General features: G+C 44.0%; 1 protein-coding gene and 1 long non-coding RNA gene across 2 annotated transcripts in view; both read right to left on the reverse strand.

Moving 5' to 3' along the window:
• The window catches only part of REEP5 (receptor accessory protein 5), a 47,139-nt gene extending 34,274 nt beyond the window's left edge, over positions 1–12,865 (reverse strand). Inside the window, exons 1-2 of the mRNA XM_055298395.2 lie at positions 12,589–12,865; positions 11,680–11,773 (exon numbers count right to left, since the gene is read on the reverse strand). Of these exons, the coding sequence (XP_055154370.1) occupies positions 11,680–11,773; positions 12,589–12,706 (212 nt within the window). The 5' untranslated portion in view covers positions 12,707–12,865. The remainder of the gene's footprint in view (positions 1–11,679; positions 11,774–12,588) is intronic.
• LOC134731847 (uncharacterized) lies at positions 654–5,154 on the reverse strand. Its single transcript, XR_010114480.1, has 2 exons — positions 4,864–5,154; positions 654–4,320 (listed from the first exon to the last, which is right to left on the reverse strand). It is a non-coding gene; the product is annotated as an uncharacterized lncRNA (long non-coding RNA).
• Positions 12,866–21,366: the final 8,501 nt, after the last annotated feature.

A 21,366-nucleotide genomic window follows, 5' to 3' on the forward strand; every position in this document is an offset into this window, starting at 1 on the left:
AGGAATTCTTTACATTGGCATTGGACTGGTACATATATGAACACAACTCACTGGCCATCCCTCATCCAGTACACTGGGCCCCAGTAACTGGTACCAGTTCACTCTACCCTTGCTGGCCCATCTAGTTGTTCACACCTTGGCTGCTATTTTCTGAAAGCAAAGGCAAGAACCAAGGATGGCCAAAGAATAGCATTAACACGTGAAGAAAACAAGGTTGAGCAGAGATGATTCTGGGCTGGAATCTCCTTCCCAAATTAAGGGTCATCATTCAGAAAACCTAACATATTCCCTGACCCATGACACAAGCAAGCTGTACATCCTCTAAGGACTTTAGGAGACAATGATGTGTCAATGTATGTTCACCAATTATAAAAAATGCCACTCTGACCAGGCATGATGGCTCACGCCTGTAATCGCAGCATTTTGGGAGGCTGAGGCGGGTAGATCACTTGAGGTCAGGAGTTCAAGGCCAGACTGGCCAACATGGTGAAACCCCGTCTCTACTAAAAATACAAAAATTAGCCAGGCATAGTGGTGGGCACCTGTAGTCCCAGCTACTCAGGAGGCTGAGGCAGGAGAATTGCTTGAACCCAGGAGGTGGAGGTTACAGTGAGCTGAGATCGCGCCACTGCACTCCAGCCTGGGCGACAGAGTGAGACTCCATCTCAAAAAAAACAAAGACAAAAACATACCCCTGTTGTACGTGATGCTGATGGTAGAGGAGGCTGTGTATGTGTAGGCGTAGTGGGTACATGGGAAATCTTTGTATCTTCTGCTCAATTTCACTGTGAACCTAAAATTGCTCTAAAAAATAAAATCCATTTAAAAACAAAAAAGAGAAAAAAAAAACTTCACTTACCACCTAGGCATTCTATAATACCAGATTTTTAAAATTATTTTATTACCATCATGCCATTTTAGTTGTTTTGATCTGGAGAGAGTATCTGTCCCCATAAATCTAGATACCATATATATGCTAATAACTTCCAAATTTGTATCTGCAGCTCAATCTCTCCATTGTACACTGCCTGGCAGTTAACTATTCACTGCTGAATGATGGTCACCAGCATGATCAGACTGTCATGGTAACACTGTTGCTTCAAAAATCCTATTACAGCAACCGGTCACTATCATTGCTCAAGGAAATAGCAGACACTGTTCCTTGCCTATCAATTAGCCAATCCTTCCTACTCACCCACAGAGCCCTGATTTTACATACATGTACCTGGCAAATCTGTCTTGACTCAGGGAAGCTAGGCTCCTGCCCCAGGCCTAGGGGATAAATCAAAGTTAGTACAAATGCACCATGGTAGTCCCACTGCTTTTTGCTAGATACTGACTTTCTTAGCCCCTTCGGAGTTAAGGGTGTCCATGTGACACAGTTCTGACCAATGAAACAGAAAAGGAAATATGATAGAAGGCTTTGGGACAAAATTTTCCTCTGCTGATAAAATAAGAGAGGCGCACAAATAAAAGGTCTTCCAGCTTCCTGCTCTTGAAAGCCTTAGTGCTATATGGCAACAGTCTTGTTATATATTGAGGAAACAGGCATGGGCAAGGAAGATTATACTCCAAAGTCGCTGGAAAAGAGCATGGATTTCTGCTGTAGCGCCTTGAAATTTCAACCTCCAGACTTCTTACATGAGGTAATTCAAGGTCATTATTCTTTAGGCCACTGTAAATGGCTGCAGCTCAATGAACTGACATAAAAGGTATGCAGCATCACCAAAAGCTTTCTAAGCTAAGCTTAAGTTAGTTATTTCGGTATTGGTCAAAATGTGCTCTTCTTCTTTTGCTGAGGTTTCATCTATCAATTAACATTTCCAAATACTTACAGCTAATGCTTCCTTGGAGGGAGACAGGAAAGAGACAACCTTGCATACTATTTTTCAAATTATTTCAGACACAATAAATCCATCTGGAAAAAATCCACTTTTACATGTTCTTAATTCAGATCTATTTTGTTCTTACTATGCAAAATAGATCAAATGCTTTTTTATATGTGAACTGTACAACCTTTTTATATTTCTGTTTTGAGTTCTTGCTTTTAGGACCAAGTTCATATTTCTTATGCATAAGATTTAATATAAAAAAATTGTTAGTCCAAATTATAGTCAATGCTTAGGAACATATATACCATTGTACCAATACAGAAGAAAACCACTAGCCATATCACATATTTTTAACTTGGAAGAACAAAACTTTATTGTGTTTTATTCTTTGAATAATGATGTCTTAAGCTGATTTAAGTATAGGAAAAAAATAATAAGACGAGGAACAAAAACTGAAAGTGAAAAAATAAATGAAAGAAAATACTCTTAGGAAGGTTTTTCCTTAAATCAGTGAAAAGCTTAATGACCCAAAGTTAAAGAACTATGACTATGATGAAGTCAATTTTCCTCTTTATATGTTAATGAAACTAACTGCCCTTAATTGAGCACTTACAGAATGCATGATTTGTCCTAAACGTTTGACATGTATTATTCCAACTCCCCGCAACCCTATCCCCACGTTTTACATATGAGAAAACTGAATTTTATAAAAGTTAATCTGTTTGCTCAAGAGGTAATAATCAGCTCCATATACACATGCTTCTGGCTACTCACACCTAAGACACATAGGTACATACTATGTGTACTGTGCATGGCTCATAAGTAACTCAGTTGCTACAATTCAAACTAGCCAAATGACATAAAATTAAGTAATAGTATGTCTTCACAGCATTGGCTTTATTATTCAAACCAGTTGTACCAATATCCACTACTTACCAGAGACTGATAGTGTGAAAAAAAAGCAGTTCATTAAAATACATTTATATATCCATTTATATCCATATATATTTTAATTTTATCCATATATACAGATAAAAAGCTTTAAGATGTCCTATTGGTAAAGAACAGAAAGGAGTCATCTTCTGGTCCCTCTGCTTTATATTTTATTTCTAATGGGGTAACCTATGTTTAATAGCAAATATTCCAGAGGTTAAGATAGGTTCTTTGAAAATTGAATATGAAGAACATGGACCATAATGTTTATAATCCTTTTTGTTATGGCAGACCCATAACTTGGCCATCCTCCATGCCCACCATGCATGGGATTGCTTTTGGCTGTATTTATCAGAGAGTATGATGTAGGAATTCCTAATAATTCAAAATGGTTTTCCTATTATCAGTACCTCAAATAAGAAGGAAAAGAGAATCAGACATTTTAAGACATAAACACTGGTTTGTTTCCATGCCAATAAGGAAAAGATTTTTCTCCTTCACAGAAAAAAAGAAGGTAGGAAACGATGTGTGATCAGAAAGTTACATATCTTTTTCACTGCAGACTATATGTGCTTTTGAAGCAAGAGAGAAAACCAACAAACAGAACGAGAAAGACTAATGAAAGACTGACCGGGCACAGTGGCTCACGTCTGTAATCCCAACACTTTGGGAGGCCAAGGCGGATGGATCACCTAAGGTCATGAGTTCAAGACCAGCCTCGCCAACATGGTGAAACCCCATCTCTATTAAAAAGACAAAAAATTGGTGGCAGATGCCTGTAATCCCAGCTACTTGAGAGGCTGAGGCAGGAGAATCACTTGAACCCAGGAAGCGGAGGTCACAGTGAGCTGATTGCGCCAGTGCACTCCAGCCTGGGTAACAAGAGGGAAACTCCATCAAGAAAGAAAGAAAGAGAGAGAGAGAGAGAGAAGGAAGGAAGGAAGAGAGAGAGAGAGAGAAAGAAAGAAAAGAAAAAGGAAAGAAAGAAAGAGAGAAAGAAAGGAAAGAAAGAAAAAAGAAAGAAAGAAAAGAAGAAAGGAAGAAAGGGAAGGAAGGAAGGAAAGAAAGAGAGAAAGAAAAGAAAAGAAAAAAAGAGATTACAGAGGCTGTGGAGTGAGGATAGCTAGAACCTGGGAGGTCAAGGCTGCAGTGAGTCATGACCGCACCACTGCACTGCAGCCTGGGTGACAGAGTATGACACTGGCTCAAAAAAAATTAAGATGAGTCTATAGAATACCTATAATGAAGTATAAAGAAAAAAATGCAGTCATTCAGTGGTCAAATCTTTTGGTGTTTAATTACAGTGATCTCATTTACCACTGTCCACCATTTTGTTTTTAAATGCAAAATGGAAGAGTCAGTCACAGTCAAATATAACAACGTGGAATGTTGACAGACATCCCTACACTTAAGACTGAATTGGTCCCAACACACCTGTGACCTATGTCAATTAACTTCAGTTTGTGGCCTTGATTTCCACAGCTGTTAAAGGTGGCTATCACCCCAGCAGCTTAGTCTCTAAGACCCCTTTTAGCTAACATTTTATAACTCAAAACTGAATGTGTGTGTGTGTGTGTGTGTGTGTGTGTGCACCCAGGAGTTTGAGACCAGCCTGGGCAACAGGGCAAAACCCCATCTCTACAAAAAATACAAAAAATTAGTACACGCCTGTAGTCACAGCTACTCGAGAAGCTGAAGTGGGAGAATCACCTGAGCTTGAGACAGTCAAGGCTGCAGTGAGCTGTGTTCATGCCACTGCACTCAGCCTGGGTGACAGAGTGAGACCCTGTCTCAAAAAAACCAGGCTGGAGTGCAGTGGTGCAATCTCGGCTCATTGCAACCTCCGCCTCCTGGGTTCAAGCAGTTCTCCTGCCTCAGCCTCCCAAGTGTGTGTGTGTTTTTTTGAAACAGGGTCTCACTCTGTCACCCAGGCTGAGTGCAGTGGCATGAACACAGCTCACTGCAGCCTTGACTTTCTCAAGCTCAAGTGATTCTCCTACTTCAGCTTCTCAAGTAGCTGAGACTACAGGCGTGAACTAACTTTTTGTATTTTTTGTAGAGATGGGGTTTTACCATGTTGCCCAGGCTGGTCTCAAACTCAAGCAATCCACCCATCTCAGCCTCCCTGCCTGTCCCCCCAAAAAAACTGAATGATTGATGGTAAAAAAGATTAATGCCAGGAGCAATAAAAGAGCAGATGCAAATCCCACTAGGATAACCCTTTGTCAATAAAACTAGTGGTTCTATAAGTATCTGTGTTAGATTGGTATCATAAAGTTTAACTTAATCTCAAGTACCCTCACAGCTTAGATGGGGAACAACCTAAGCTGCCTTTTCCTAGGTAAAGGAGGGCCACCTTAGATGTGGAGAGCAGTCTAGACAAGTAAGTGATCCCTTAACTAGATCACTTGGTCTATCAGAGGCTGCAGGATATATATAGTAGCCACATGACTCAGAGTGACTGATAAGCTCCACACCCTGGAATCAGGAAAGTGTGCAAGTGACAGAATGAAGTCAGGGTACATTTCTACAGCCCCCACTTATATTTCAGCTGCTACAAAAAGTAATTTCATTCAGAATTTTGAAATTGTTTTAAAACTTCTGCCATATTAATTCATATTTCCCCAAAATTAATTGTTAATGTTATGAATCACCACTAAATACCTTAACATGTTACATTTGTATTTATACTTGTTTTAAATGCCATGTGAAAAAATTGAGTTAAAAACTGAGTCCTCATTCAAAGTCAGTCCTGAAAAAGACAAGTCCAGGTCAGAAGGAGATGAGGGAGGCTATGACAGAAAGAAGGACAAATGGACTAAATCGCCTTCATTTAGGGTCTTCATAAAGAGAAAAAAAAAGTTCATAAGGAACATTCCAGCACAGAGTATTAGAAATGAGATCCTCCTCTACAACTGCTTTAGAGCCCAGAAACTCTGATCATGAATAAATAATTTAAATCATTCATCTTATTTGCTTTTTAAAACTTTATTTTCTTTATGACACAGGCAAGCGGGAGAACCTTAACTGAAACACTGGCTGTCATTATTTTACAAAATAGTCACAAGTTGTTTTAAGGATATTTTTATTACTTTTTCATTTCTCCACAACATTTTATCTTAAAAGAGTTCAGCACTCTTAGCAGTAATGTTAAGTGAAACAAGGACAGTAAAAAAAAGCTGACGAAGGTTAAATGTTTAAATGCTTAAGATTTCAGATTTAAATTAAGTAAATTAAAGATTTAAATGTTTAAATAAATTGCTTAAGTCACAATTTGCAGAATGCCAGTTATATTTTTTATCCAAGTGCACATCGGCCAGAAGGCCACATTGGCTTGTGCTTCATACTTCCCCAGAAGGCAAAGAGCAGGCAGGCATTGCTCTGCTCTTCAACACTTTAACAAAGCACATATAGATCCAGAGAGAAAAGCTAGCGTAATGGGAACATAGGCAGCTCAGTAGAAAATATATCTGCTCTGAAGTTCTCATGAGTAAAAAAAGAACAAAACATAATTACAAGTTTTCAAAAAAAAAAAAAAACCCCACAAGAAAACAAATACACACCCTACTAATGAGTCCAAGAAGAGAACTACAAATACACATCCTCCACTACTGTTAAGGAAACAGCTCTGCTTCCAATGACTGGCTGCGAAACACAAAGTGTCTGTTCACAACTGTCATACACACCACGGTGACTTTCTCAAAGTCTCCTCTGGGTAATAAACCTCTTTAGGAGTCTGTCACTGCACACTTTAAGCAAGTAGACTGCAACTCTTTTTAACTTGTGTTCCCCAGAATGTGTCCTCCCTTTGTGTGCTGAGCATCATTTAGCTAAGAGGATGCTGTTGCTTTTACTTATGGTTAACTGTGTTACAACTCTTGTAGATATTTTCATTGTTTTTTTTTTTTCTTCAAATTTACCTTCTCGCCATCCCTTTCTGATCTGACCTTGATAGGGGTCATCCCCAAACATCTCCCCTTGAGATACTTGTGTCTTGAAACAGAACTAAAGGCAACGCTGCATTCCCTTAGGAAATCCAGTTCAGTGTGCCATTTTCAGGTGGCCTTGCGCTAGTAAAACAGAGCAAGCCTCTGCTGTCATAAGTCGAAGCTACATAACAGATAAGAAAAAGAAATTGTTAGTAACATATTCTAACTAATGTCTACAAAACACAGTCAATGCCTATGTGTGCAGATATATGATTTGGGATGGCAGTACCTTACTTGAGAGAGGAAAAATACACTACACAAAGGTAATGTATTGACAGGGTCAACTGTTTTTTTAAAAAGCCTACATTTTTCAATTTTCATCTCTACATAAGGTTATGTTGTGTTTGTGGGACATTCAAAGAGCCACAAGGGAGATAGTATAACATAATCATTAAAAGCATGAACTTTGGAGCCAGATTCTTTGGATTTAAATACCAGTTTCATCACCTGCTAGTTGTGAGACCTTGATCAAGTTATTCAAATTCTCTTTCTGTGTTTCCTCATCTGTAAAAATGGGAATAATCATAGCACTTACATAATAGGGTTGTTCTGAGGATTAAATGAGCTATATTTGCAAAGAACTTAGACAGAGATATGTATACGTATCTGTTAAATAAAATGCTACACAGATTTCAAGAGCCATACAAAGAGCTAAATGCAATATAACTCTTTACACCAGCAGCAAAAGTTTAAAATGGGCTTGTGAGGACACACAGAAACTAAAATGACACATCACTGAACTGGGTATGAGATTTCAAAAGTGTTGTTAAAGATTAAATATATAGTGCTGGACTCTCGTCTTGAACTCCTGGCCTCAAGCAATCCCTCTGCCTCAGCACCCCAAAGTGCTGAGATTACACACGTGGGCCATCATGCCCAGCCCCCTAAACATATTTAATCTTTCTAACATTGGAACTAAAATATGCCTAAATGTGCTTTACATTCCTGTGTAGTTCCAGACCAAGACTGGCCTCTGTGTGACCTTGGGAAACACACTCCACCTTTCTCTGTCCCTGAACTGTCATTTTAAAACTAAAGGAACTGGACTACCTGTTTGATCTTTAAGGCCCAACTCTGATAGTCCCAGGAAGGTGGCAGCCCGAGTCTTAAGGAAAATATGAAATAAAAAGAGGAAAAGTAATAGATATTTTTATAGAATTTTAAACAAAAAGGTTACTGGGTAGGACAGAAAGCAAACCTTCCCCTTTCCTTAAATAGAAGATAAAGTCTGAATTTGCCGCACAATTCCATTTGTACAAAGGAGCAAGTACAGGACTAGGGCCTGGCTCACTAGCGCCCACCCTGGAGGGACTGCACCAGGAGGACTTATTCACATATGAGGGTGCAGCACAGCATACACCCTCCAGCGGACTCTTACTTGTGCAATCCCATTAAAAGCAGGGCTGCACTAGACGTTAAAGGCCACAGATTGTATGATTCCATCTACATGAAATGCTCAGAATAGGCAAACTCATAGAAACAGAATGCAGATTAGTGGTTTCCAGGAGCCGGGTAGGAGGGATAGGGAGTGACTGGTAATGGTTTCCCTTTGGGGTGATAAAAATGTTTTCGAATTAGACAGTGGTGATGGTTACACAACTCTGAACAGACTAGCCATTGAACTGCATACTTTAAAAGTGTACAATTTATAAGTATCTAAATTATATCTTAGCAATGGGGGGAGGTTTATCTTTATAATAGAGATTTCCAGTAGTCTGCCTCCTGTTATCAGTAAAAGAGGGAAATAAGGAGATTAAGGTAATTATGTCAACAGTTCTTGGTGAAAGGAAGGCTGGAATTAGATTCTGAATTGCTTATATAAGATGGCCAAAAATTCTAGAAACTAGAAGTCAGAGATGAAAGGCCCCATTCTCAAAGAGCTCAAAGGGAAATTATGAGCATGGAAAGAACAACCAGTAGGAAGAGGGGTATACAATAAGGTACTGGTTGCTCCCCAGTGAGCAATGGCCAAGTCTTAACCGTCTATATGCTCCAACGTGCAGCAGACCCTGACCAGGAGCCAGGTTCACCTGAGCTTCACTCACAGACTTCCAAAGGGAGTCCAAAGGGAGAAAAGCTAGGAAGCCAAGTGAGCTTTTCCCAATTTCATCTTTGCATCCTGCAGTCTCTTGACCCAATACTGACACTACTCCCCTTCCTGTGATGGCCCAAGGAGAGGAAACAGCAAGAGACAAGCTGAAAGGTGAGAAAGGAAGGAAATAAATTACTGGCAATAGTTTGGCAAGATTGCGAACTCCTCACAGAGGTCACAGCAGCCAAAGTGACCTTAAAATACAAATCGTATCATGTCACCCCCTATTTAAAGCCCATCCAAGGCAATGAAAAAATGCAAACTCCCTACCACCATCTGGAATGAAATGCACACTTCCACCACTGACCCTACCTGCTGGCACCTGCACCTCTCTGGTGCCTCCCCCACCACTCGTTGCTCACACAGAGCTAAGCTGTGTGCTGCCTCAGGGCCTGACACACTCTTCTCCCTCTCCCTGGCTCTGCTCTTGGCTGGCCCCTTCTCATTCCTCAGGCCTTAACTCAGATAGTGTCTCAGATAAATAGCTAAAGAGGGTTTTTCCTGTTATTCTCTACCAGAGCTGTTTATTAACTTTACAGGGCTTACCACATGGTCACTACTTTGCCTATTTCTTGCCTGGGTAGACTGCTCATTCAACAAGGACAGAGAGTATGACTACCTTATTTCTTGCCATATCTAAAGTGCTACCACAGTGCCACACATATGACTGGCATTTGATTTTTGCTAAATAGATGAACCTGTATTTTAAAAAATAACTCTGGCTAGGGAGCATAAGAGTTACAAGAGGTATGGAGAATAGCTAAAATGAAGGTGACTGCTATGGTCTGAATGTTGTGTTCCCCCCACATCCATATGTTGGGACCTAATACCCAATGTATTGGTATTAAATAGTGGGGCCTTGAGGAGGCATTTAAGACATGAGGGCTTGGCCAGGTGTGGTCGCTCATGCCTGTAATACCAGTACTTTGAGAGGCTGAGATGGGTGGATCACTTGAGGTCAGGAGTTCAAGATCAGCCTGGCCAACATGGCAAAACCGCATCTCTACTAAAAACACTAAAATTACCCAGGCGTGGTAGCACATGCCTGTAATCCCAGCTACTAGGGAGGCTGAAGCAGAATTGCTTGAATTTGGAGGGGGGAGGGGCGGGGTGGGAGCAGCCAGGGATGGGGGTTGCAGTGAACTGAGATTACGACACTGCACTCCAGCCTGGGCGATATAGAGCGAGACTCTGTCTCAAAAGAAAAGAAAAAGGCATGAGAGCTCTGCCCTCATGAATGGGATTAGTGTCCTTAAAAAAGAGGCTTGAGGGAGCCAGTTGGCCCTTCCACCATGTGAGGAAGCAGTGAGAAGATGCCATCTTTGAAGCAGGGAGCAAGCCCTCACCAGACACCAAATCTGCTGGTGCCTTGGTCCTGCATTTCCCAGCCTCCAAAACTGTGAGCTGTAAATTTCTACTGTTTATAAATTACCCAGTCTAAGGTACTTTGTTATAGCAGCCCAAGCAGACTAAGACAATGTTCATAGGTCACACTTTAAGCAACATGGATTTTGATGCTACTAAAGACCATCATTTTCAAATACTTTTTCTTTCTTTTGGATAATTATACAATCATATCGGTTATGCAATGAACGGACTTGATTAGACTAATGTAACACTGACCGCCTGAGTATTTGCTAACGGGGGTCTGTATGCTTTATTCTGTGCACACAATCCCGTTTTTCCTTGAGTCTCCTCCATAAAGCAGAGCCTGGGGTAGACCTCAGGGCTATATGTAGCTAGACTTTCTGGAGTATGACTAAATGTCTGTACCGGACTAACACAGTAACAACTACTGGGTAACTGCAATTTAATTGCTCAAATCAGAACTAATTTCTAAAACATGTTTCTTCCCTTATAGTCATAGACTAAATTCTAGCCTAACTAGTGACAGACACAAGCTGTAATAATGTGTTATCTGTGTCTTAGCCTCCTAGTTGAAAATTTTTTCTTCCTTTATTTTTATCCCTATGGTTGAAGAAAGGAGCAGAGACCAACTGAATGAAGGTAAAAACCACTGGCTTTCTTGGGAAGAACTGTAGAGCAAAACAAAATTCATTTCTGGAGAGGAATAATTCCTACTCGCACGAATGGAAAAATAAAATTGTAGAATTAAAAAAAAATAAACACACTGTAGAATAAAAACAACTTTGGTAATAAATTCAGATCCTAATCGTAAAAATTCATTTTTTAAGTAGCTCAATTATATAAATCAATCACTTATATAACCAAGGAGCTATATCATGGAGCATTTTTAAAGGTTTTTGTGTTTACACTAGGGTAAGCATTTCCCAAGTTTGTCTGTAATAATGTGGCTTTTTCAAAATAAAAGAAAAAGACAAAATTCTCCCTACTGTCTGAATTAACATAATTATTAATTAAGGAAGACCTAATTGATAGGGTTTTATTCTCTAGGTGCATAAATATATGGTGAAATACCCATTAAAATAATTACTAGACAGACGTGCTCAGCTCCCTGTACCTTCTGAGATCCTCCCACCAGTAAAGGTAGGACGACAGAGTGGTAGCCTTTTCCTGTTAGTGTGCCAAAGAGGGGGACACTGGTTACCAGGATAATCTAATGAAAACACCTTTAGGCTAATCGTCAAGAGATACGGATTAAGTTGAGATTCCAAAATGGTGAATACTATCCCCACCCCTTATGTCCAACCCCATCCCTCCCCGCCGAGCTTTCACTTTTCTCCCCGGGAAATGCGGATGTGCAGTCTACTGCAGCAGCCCTGCGGTGGGGTGGCGGGCGGGCGGGCGGGTGAGGGCGGGGGTGGGGGGAAGGGAGGAAGGGAAGGGGACGGCTGCAGGGTGTGTCACTTACGAGATGTAGGCTGGGTAGCCAAATCCTATCAGGTTGCAGAGGAGAGAGGCTCCATAACCGAACACCAGGTACAAGGCCACCAGTCCGATGACACCTGGGGACCATAAGGAGAGAAGTGGGTCGGGCAGCATGAGAGCCGTTCACGCGGGACAGCCGCCGCCCACACCGCGAGGCTAGGCCTGTTGTAGGAGTTTTCCTCCCGGCTCGATTAAAGGAGTGAGAAAAACAAACCACACGGAAGCTGGGCCTGCGCGTCCGCGGGGCCATGCCTTGAAGTCTGGGGATACCAGGCAGCCCCGCCGTTGTGCCTCTCCTACCTCCCGCAGGGGGCCCCGGCGCTTTGCGCAGCAACCCCCGGCGCCCGGGACGGCCCGGGGCACCCCTTTCCGCCCTCTCGCAGGGCCCTCTGGGCAGCGCTCCAGCCTGGGAAGCTGCGCTCCGCGGGGAGCGTCCCCAGAGGCCCGGACTCCCGCATCCGCTGCAGCAGCAGCCCCCGCCCACCCGAGGGGCGCCCCTCCCCGGGCGGAGCTCCACGGAGGGTCGGGTAGGACCGGGTACCTCCGTCAAAGCGCCCGCCCGCAGGGGCACCGCCGTCCGCGCCCACCGCGCCAGACCGCAGGAATAGGGAGCCGGGCCGCGGGGTGGACACGTCAGCGCTGGCCCTTCCAGCTGCCAGCGCCCGGCGCCGCAGCTGCCCTCCAGGCCCGCGACCGTCAGCCTGGGCAGCCCCGGCGGGGTCCTCCAATGCCCACGCTTCCCGGGAGGCCAGCCTGATCCCCGAGGATGCTGCTTGTCCCGTCTGTCTCCGACTCCACCTTTCCCGAGTCCTCTCCCTGCTTCCTTCCCCAGCAGCTGGGACAGCGGCGGCTCCCGTGGCCCTGCCAGCGGCGGCGACCCCCGGCCACCTACCAAGAGCGATGAAGCTCCGGTTCACGCCGGTCTTGGCTTCGAGCTTGGCCAGAAGGTCAGTCATGCAGTTCTTCTCGTGTAGGAACCGGTCGAACCTCTCCCTCATGGCCGCAGACATGGCGGGGACCGTCTCGCAGCCCGGGGCTGTTCCTAGTGCCGGACAGACTGGAGCGGGGACTGCGGCGGGGCAGCGGCAGGCGGGGACCGCGGCGAGTCTACGCGTCCTCCACTCGCCTCCGCTCGCCCCGCCCGGCCGCCGCGCGCCCCTCCTTCCCCGCCCCGTGCCAGGGGGACGGCGCCACACCCCGGCGGGGGCGGGCCTGCAACTCCGCGGCCGCTGCGAGGCGGCCTGGCTGTTGACAGTGTTAACCCATTGCTGAGTAAAAAGGATGTGGCGTGGGGGCGTGCATTTTGTGTCTCTTGTGGGTCCCCTTCTCAAATCGGACTGTTGCAAAAAGCAGGCAGAAAGGAGGCAGGCGTCCTTGTTGCTCCCGCCTGCAATTTAGTGCGACGAGTTTGGCACCTATATTGCTGTGCTAAACCTGCTAAGGCATTTTTGACCTAAAAAATTGAAATGTTTGAGCATCGTGAAAGAACTCTTTGGAAGCAGGCCTGCTTTCTCCCTCTTTGCCTTAACTTGGCAGTTTTTCTCACCTACAGACAATCGTTGCCTTGTAAAGACCCTTGAAGAAATCTAACACATCCTCCCTGGGGTACACCTTTTCCAAGAAAGCACTGCATTAAATCTTTTCATGGTGGGCTTGCGTTGTCTTGATGTCTGATACCGTGGCAAGTGTCCAAATTCTCTCCGTGGAGCCAATATAGTCTGCACTTCCTACACTCAGAATACTCTGAAGAAGACGGAGATTCTAAGGTCCAAGTCTTAGGGCAGGAGCTCATTTCTGCTTCCTTCAGAATGAGTTGGCCATGCTCTTCCTCCACCTAAACCTAGGCTCCTGTTATCTCACCCATATGACTTCCAGACACTCCTAAAATTACTCTTGCTGACTCCTATTCTGCACACTGCTGCAGAATTTTTGTCAGAAGTTCCGTATTATTATCCTAACAGACTAGAGCTCCCATTCCTTAGCAGAGCATTCAATGCCCTGCCCACAACTGGCCCCCAACATTCTGTCTTGGTCCTACACAATCCCTCTGTGCTTTCAAATCTACTTAATTACCCTACTGCCTTCCACTTCTGCAAAAAGTTATCTTGCCCACGCCTAGCTTTTTCCTTTTATGCTAATTCTCCTTCCTCCTTTCTTCTTCAGAGCTTCTTAGCTCAGCCTTCTCAGCTGCTCCTACCACCACCCAGCCAAATCAGTGAACAAATGAAACAACCTGCTGTCTACTTCCGTCTTTTCACCTACAGTTAATTCTCAATGTGGCAGCCAGTAGAATCTGTTTTAAAATGTGCCTCAAGTTGTGCTATCTTTTTGTTCTCAACCCTCCAGCAGCTTCCTATCTGCCTGAAGAATGGCATCAGGGTCACAGGTGACATGGTTCATCCCTCCCCTTTCTGAGGGCTTCCCTTACTGCCTGCCTCCTTGCTGTGCCTCAGACAAGGTAAGCCCATTCCTGCCTCTGGGGGTTCGTTCACTTTTCTTCTATTTCAGTGGTTCTCAACCGGGAGCACTTCCTCTCCCCTTCCTCCTCCTGGGGGGAGGAGTAGCAATGTCTAGAGATACTTTGGTTGTGAAACAGATTGTCACACAAGGAGGGCAGGAGGTGGCAAGTGCAACTAGCATCTAGTGGTTAGAGACTAGGGGTGCTGCTAAACATCCTGCAACACACAGGACAGCCCCCACAACAAAGAATTATCCAGCCCCAAATGTCAATAATGTGACAGTCCAGAAACCCTCCTCTATCTGAAAGTATCTTTCCCCAGTTAACCATTAACTGTCCCCTTCCATTATTCAGATATTTGCTCAAATGGTACCCCTAATCTCAAATTGCAACCCCCAGTGGTCTCTAGCTTGATTTTTCTCCATTGAATTTATTACTATCTGGCATTATGTTCTACTTTTTTCTTTTTTTTTTTTGAGACTGTCTCACTCTGTCACCCAGGCTGGAGTACAGAGGCGTGGTCACAGCTCACCGCAGCCTCGACCTCCTGCTGTGCTCAAGCCATCCTCCCACCTCAGCCTCCCAAGTAGCTGGGACCATAGCCGTGTGCCACCATGTCCGGCTAATTTTTTGTGTTTTTAGTATAGATGGGGTTTCACTATGTTACCCAGGCCAGTCTTGAACTCTGTGATCTGCCCACCTTGGCCTCCCAAAGTTCTGGGATTACAGGCATGAGCCACCACCATGCCAGACCATGTTCTATTTTTAAATTATCTTTCTCTCCTCTCTAGATTATGAGCTCCATAAGGGTAGACATTTTTGCTTATTTTATTTGCTTCAATATTTTAAGCACATTGAACAGTGCCTGGCACTTAGTACGTGTTCAATAACTATTTGTTGAATTAATGAATGAATGAATATCTAACATGTGTTGTACCACCCAGTATTCCAAGTGTTATGTGGACTAGTTCATTTAATCCTCACAACTTCATGAGGAAGATGCTACCTGTTTCATCCTTATTTAAGGAAAAAAAATGAGATACAGTGAGTTCTCATATCACAATAAGTGGCAGAGCTAGAATTCAGAATCAGGCTCTTACCCCTATATTATATTGCTATTATGGGTTGAACTGTATTCCACCTCCCTAAAGAAGACATGTTGGAATCCTAACCTACAGTACCTCAGAGTGTGATCTTATTTGGAGATAGGGTCTTCAAAGAGGTAGTCAAATTCAAATGAACTCATTAGGGTGGACCTCAATCCAGTGTGACTGTTGTCCTTATAAAAGGGGAAATTTGGCCGGGCGTGGTGGCTCACACCTGTAATCCTAGCAGTTTGGGAGGCCAAGTCGGGCTGATTACGAGGTCAGGAGATCAAGACTATCCTTGCTAACACAATGAAACCCCATTTCTACTAAAAATACAAAAAATTAGCCAGGCGTGGTGGTGCACACCTGTAGTCTCAGATACTCAAGAGGCTGAGGCAGGAGAATGGTGTGAACCCGGGAGGCAGAGCTTGCAGTGAGCCGAGATCAAGCCAATGCACTCTGGCCTGGGCAACAGAGCAAGACTCTATCTCAAAAAAAAACCGGGGGGAAATTTGGATGGAGACAGATACATATAAAGGGAAGACTGTGAAGAGACACAGGGAGAAGATGGCCATCTACAAGCCAAGAAGAAAGTCTTGGAACAGCGCCTTCCCTCACAGCCCTCACAAGGAACCAATCCTGCTGAGACCTTGGTCTTGGACTTCCAGCCTCCAGAGCTGTGAGATAATAAATTTCTGTTTTATTTATTTATTTAGAGACAGGGTCTCGCTGGGTCACCCAGGCTGGACTTCAGTGACACAATCTCCACTCACTGCAACCTCCACCTCCCAGGTTCAGGCGATTCTCCCACCTCAGCCTCCCCAGTAGCTGGGACTACAGGTGTGTGCCACCATGCCAAGCTAATTTTTTTTTTTTTTGGTAGAGATGGGGTTTTACCACATTGGCCAAACTGGTCTCAAACTCCTGACCTCAAGTGATCTCCCCACGTTGGCCTCCCAAAGTGCTAGGAGTGCAGGCATGAGCCACTGTACCCGGCCTCAATTTCTATTATTTAAGCTACCCAGTTTGTGAGACTGTTACAGTAGCCCTAGGAAACTAGTACAACTGCTTAGCAGAATAACTGAACTGTAAACTTCAAACCAGTTGTGAGTTTGTATAATTTCCTACTGAGTACAGTATTATATTAAGTTGGGGTTGTTTTTGAGTACTTAAAGTGATTCATAATTTGATTTTTTTTTTTTTGAGATGGAGTCTGCCTCTGTCACCGACTGGAGTCCAGTGGCATGATCTTAGCTCACTGCAACCTCAGCCTCCCAGGTTCAAATGATTCTCGTGCATCAGCCGCCTGAGTAACTGGGACTACAGGTGCACACCACCACACCTGGCTAATTTTTGTGTTTTTTTGTAGAGATGGGGTTTTACCATGTTGGCCAGGCTGGTCTTGAACTCCTGATCTCAAGTGATCTGCCTGCCTCAGCCTCCCAAAGTGCTGGGATTACAAGTGTGAGCCACAGTGCCAGTCCTGATTTTTTTTTTTTTTTTTTTTTTAGACAAGGTTTGACTGTATCACCCAGGCTGAAGTGCAGTGCACAATGTTGGCTCACTGCAACCGCCACCTCCTGGGCTTATGCCATCCTCCCACCTCAGCCCTCCAAGTAGCTGGGACTACAGGTGTGCACCACCACACCCAGCTAATTCTTGTACTTTTTTGTAGAGATGGAGTTTTGCCATGTTGCCCAGGCTGGTCTCAAACTTGTGAGCTCAAGTAATCCGCCCGTCTCAGCCTCCCAAAGTGCTGGGGTTACAGGCATGAGCCACTGCACCCAGCCTCACAATTTGATTGTTTTATTTATTATTTATTTATTTTAGCAAAGGAGCAAAATCCTTTTAAGTTAGGTATCCAAATCAACCTAGGTTTTTGTCACTACATTTCATGCAGTGGCAACATTTGTACTACGTTAACTATGCATGGAATATCTAGAAACATATTTGGATTTCTTCCTTTCTTTCTTTCTTTTTTTTTTTGAGACGGAGTCTTTCTCTGTCCCCCAGGCTGGAGTGCAGTGGCCCGATCTTGGCTCACTGCAAGCTCCGCCTCCCGGGTTCACGCCATTCTCCTGCCTCAGCCTCCTGAGTAGCTGGGACTAGAGGCGCCCGCCAACACGCCCGGCTAATTTTTTGTATTTTTAGTACAGATGGGGTTTCACCGTGTTACCCAGGATGGTTTCGATCTCCTGACTTTGTGATCCACCCGCCTCGGCCTCCCAAAGTGCTAGGATTACAGGCTTCAGCTACCGCGCCCGGCCTTTTTTTTCAAGACAAGATCTTACTCTGTGATCCTGGCTGGAGTGCAGGGGCACCATCATGGCTCACTGGAGCCCTAACCTCTTGGGCTCAAGCAGTCTCCCACCTTGACCCCACAAAGTGCTGGGATTATAGATGTGAGCCACTGTGCCCAGCCCTTGGCTTTCTTTCTGTAAATTTTGCTCTCTTTTCAATTTTCTCTTGACATAGATTCCAGATTTCTTCTTTCCTCAAGCATTCAACCAATGGTGAGGCAAAGCAGTATAGTAAGGCATAGTGTGGAGTTCTATCTCTGGATTCAGTCTGTATGAGCTAAATCCCAGCTCTACCATTTAGCTGTGTGACTTTGGGCAAGTTGCATAAGCTCTCTGGGCTTCTGGTCTCTCATCTGTAAAACAGGGATAAAAATAGTACCTATTTCACAGAGTTCTCATCATGATTAGGTGAGTTACTATTTGTAATGTTTTTGGAAGGGTACTTGATGCAAAATAAGTGTTTAAATAATTTAAGAAAGAGAAAAAACACAGCTAAGTGTAATTTTTTTTTTTTTTTTTTGTGACAAGGTCTGGCTCTGTCACCCAGACTGGAGTGCAGTGGTGTAATCTCAGCTCACTGCAACCTTTGTCTCCTAGGCTCAAGCCATCCTCTCACCTCAGCCTCCCAAGTAGCTGGGACTACACGCACACGCCTCCAAGCCTGGCTAATTTTTGTATTTTTTGTAGAGATAGCGTTTCACCATGTTGCTCAGGCTGATCTTGAACTCCTGAGCTCAAGCAATCCTCCCCCATCAGGCTCCCAAGGTGCTGGGATTACAGGCATGAGCCACCATGCCCAGCCTCTAAAATTGTGATAGAGAAATATTACATTATTCTTGCCTTTAGTAAATTACAATCAGATTCGGGGAGTATGGGATCCTAGTTTATCCCATCAACACTATAAACCTTAGATTCTTTCATAGCAGAGGAAAGAGATGCAGAAGATAAGAACCCAGAACCCTGCCTAAGGTCTCAGACTATTCACTTACTCATGTTTACTAAATATATCCTGTGTGCCAGATGTTGTTAGATCTGGGAACTAGATAGATGAGATCTATTTTGGAGGCCGTGAGAAGGTTGGCCTGGAACTGGTTGACACTGGCAATTTCTTTTTTTGTTTTGTTTTGTTTTTTGTCCCCCAGGCTGGAGTGCAATGGCGCGATCTTGGCTCACTGAAAGCTCTGCCTCCTGGGTTCACGCCATTCTCCTGCCTCAGCCTACCGAGTAGCTGGGACTACAGGCACCCGCCACCACACCCAGCTAATTTTTTTTTTTTTTTTTTTTTTTTTTTATGTATTTTTAGTTGAGATGGGATTTCACCGTGTTAGATAGGATGGTCTCGATCTCCTGAACTTGTGATCCGCCCGCCTCAGCCTCCCAAAGTGCTGGGATTACAGGCATGAGCCACTGCGCCCGGCCAACTTTGGCAATTTCTAAGGAGGAAGTTGAACTGACTTGGGATGGGGCAAATACTATTATTATACCCTCTGTGAGCTAGAGAAGAAAATTCTGCTGGAGAACTCAGATCAGGTCACTTTTGTTGTACACAAACTTTCTTCAGGGTAAGAAAACAAGTTGAAGTCATCAAACACATTTGTTCTTACTCATTTATGTTAGGAAGAAGAGGTACAGCATAATTTGTCAGATAATCTCTTCCTTCCTTTCCCCCACCTCTGCATTTGTAGGGTACCCTGGCATGGCACCAGTGAGACAGGCAGGAGACCCTCAGCCCCTGCAGACACAGCCCTGTTGGCACATACACCCTCCTTCTGCTGCAGGAGGCTTATGATGACATGTCGTCAGAATAAAAAGGGAAAAAGAGTAAACAAAACCTGAGACACGGACTTGCCAGATGATGGGAGGAAAACGTAGAGGCTGAATGTAATTTAAGAAAGAGCATTGAAGGAAATAAAATGTGAAAATCACCATGTTTCATTGAATATATTTGAATTACATTTTGTTTACCTCATTTGTCCTATTCTTAAACATTTTCTACTGAAAATATGGACAAACCATTTTAATATATTTCTCCCTTTATCAAACAGGAAGTTGATTTTTAGAAAATTAGTGCTCACAGTTGAGAATAAACCAACATGGAAATATCCTTTAGTTAAGCAAAGTATTTTTATAGTGAAATTACTAATATGTCATTGCTATTGAACACAAATCTAGAGATTTCTCACCAGGTTTAAAAGTGTCCTTTATACTGGGCCCAGTGGCTCACGCCTGTAATCCCAGCACTTTGGGAGGCCGAGGCCGGCGGATCACGAGGTCAGGAGATCGAGACCATCCTGGCTAACATGGTGAAATCCGGTCTCTAGTAAAAATACCAAAAAATTAGCCTGGCGTGGTGGCGGGCGCCTGTAGTCCCAGCTACTCCGTAGGCTGAGGCAGGAGATTGGCGTGAACCTGGGAGGCGAAGCTTGCAGTGAGCAGAGATTGCGCCACTGCACTCCAGCCTGGGAGACAGAGGGAGACTCACACACACAAAAAAGTATCCTTTATTTCTCCTTGACATTTCTCTAATGGTACCTGCACAGTGGACTAATAGGAGAAAAGAAGTCACTAATAGGTTGTTTCTCTATGTTCAAGACCAGTTAGTCCAGTTCCAGATAAAGCCTGGGGTTTGGATTCCATACCAGGATGATACAGTGTTCACTCACCCTGGGGTATGAGTTCAACCACAGAGAACAATCCACGTTTGCCTCATAGCCTACAGGGTGGCATGAAGTTTTGCTTTTCTTTTCATATAAGAGAAGGACCAGAAGGAGTCAGACAATTTTGCCCACTTCCTTTCATGATGAGACATCAGGTAAATATAGTTAACATGAATAAAGAAACTGACCAGGCCAGGTGCTGTGGCTCATGCCTGTAATCCCAGTACTTTGGGAAGCCAAGGCAGGAGGATCTCTTAAGCCCAGGATTTTGTGATCTCATCTCTATAAGAAAAATTTAAAAAATTAGCCAGGCATGATGGCATGCTCCTACAGTTTCAGCTACTGAGGAGACTAAGGCAGGAGAATGGCTTGAGCCAGGGGGGTCCAGAGTGCAGTGAGCTATGATCACACCAGAGTGAGACCCTGTCTCAGAAAAAATAAATAAAAAAGAAAAGAGAAAGAAACTAAGCAGTTGTGTTAAGTTTATATTGCTACTGTAACAAATTATCCCAAACTCGATGGCTTAAAACAACACAAATTTTTTATGTTACAGTGCTCTGTGTCAATCTTACTGGGTTAAAATCAAGGTACTGTCGGCAGGACTTTGTTCCTTTTCGGAGGCTTAAAGAAAGATTCATGTTTTTTTGCTCATAGAGTTGTGGCAGAATTCAGTTTGTTGTGGTTGTAGGACTCAAGTCCCCATTTCCTTCTTCATCTTCAAAGCCACTGCCAGCAGCAGTGAAATCCCTCTAATATTTTGAATCTCTCTTCCTTTTCTTTCATCTCATCTCTCTCACCCATCTGCCTTCTACTTCCACTTTTAAGAACTCATGTGATCTGTAATCCCAGCACTATGGGAGGCCGAGGTGGGCAGATCATGAGGTCAGGAGATTGAGACCAACCTGGCCCACATGGTGAAACCCCATCTCTACTAAAAATACAAAAAATTAGCCAGGTGTGGTGGTGGTCACCTGTAGTCCCAGCTACTTGGGAGGCTGAGGCAGGAGAATGGCGTGAACCCAGGAGGTGGAGCTTGCAGCAAGCAGAGATCGCACCACTGCACTCCATCCTGGGTGACAGAGTGAGACTCCGTCTCAAAAAAAAAAAAAAAGAACTCATATGATTAGATTGGGCCCACCCACGTAATCCGGGATAATCTCCCAGATC

This window comes from Symphalangus syndactylus, chromosome 11 (genome assembly GCF_028878055.3).
Source record: "Symphalangus syndactylus isolate Jambi chromosome 11, NHGRI_mSymSyn1-v2.1_pri, whole genome shotgun sequence".
NCBI lineage: Eukaryota > Metazoa > Chordata > Mammalia > Primates > Hylobatidae > Symphalangus > Symphalangus syndactylus.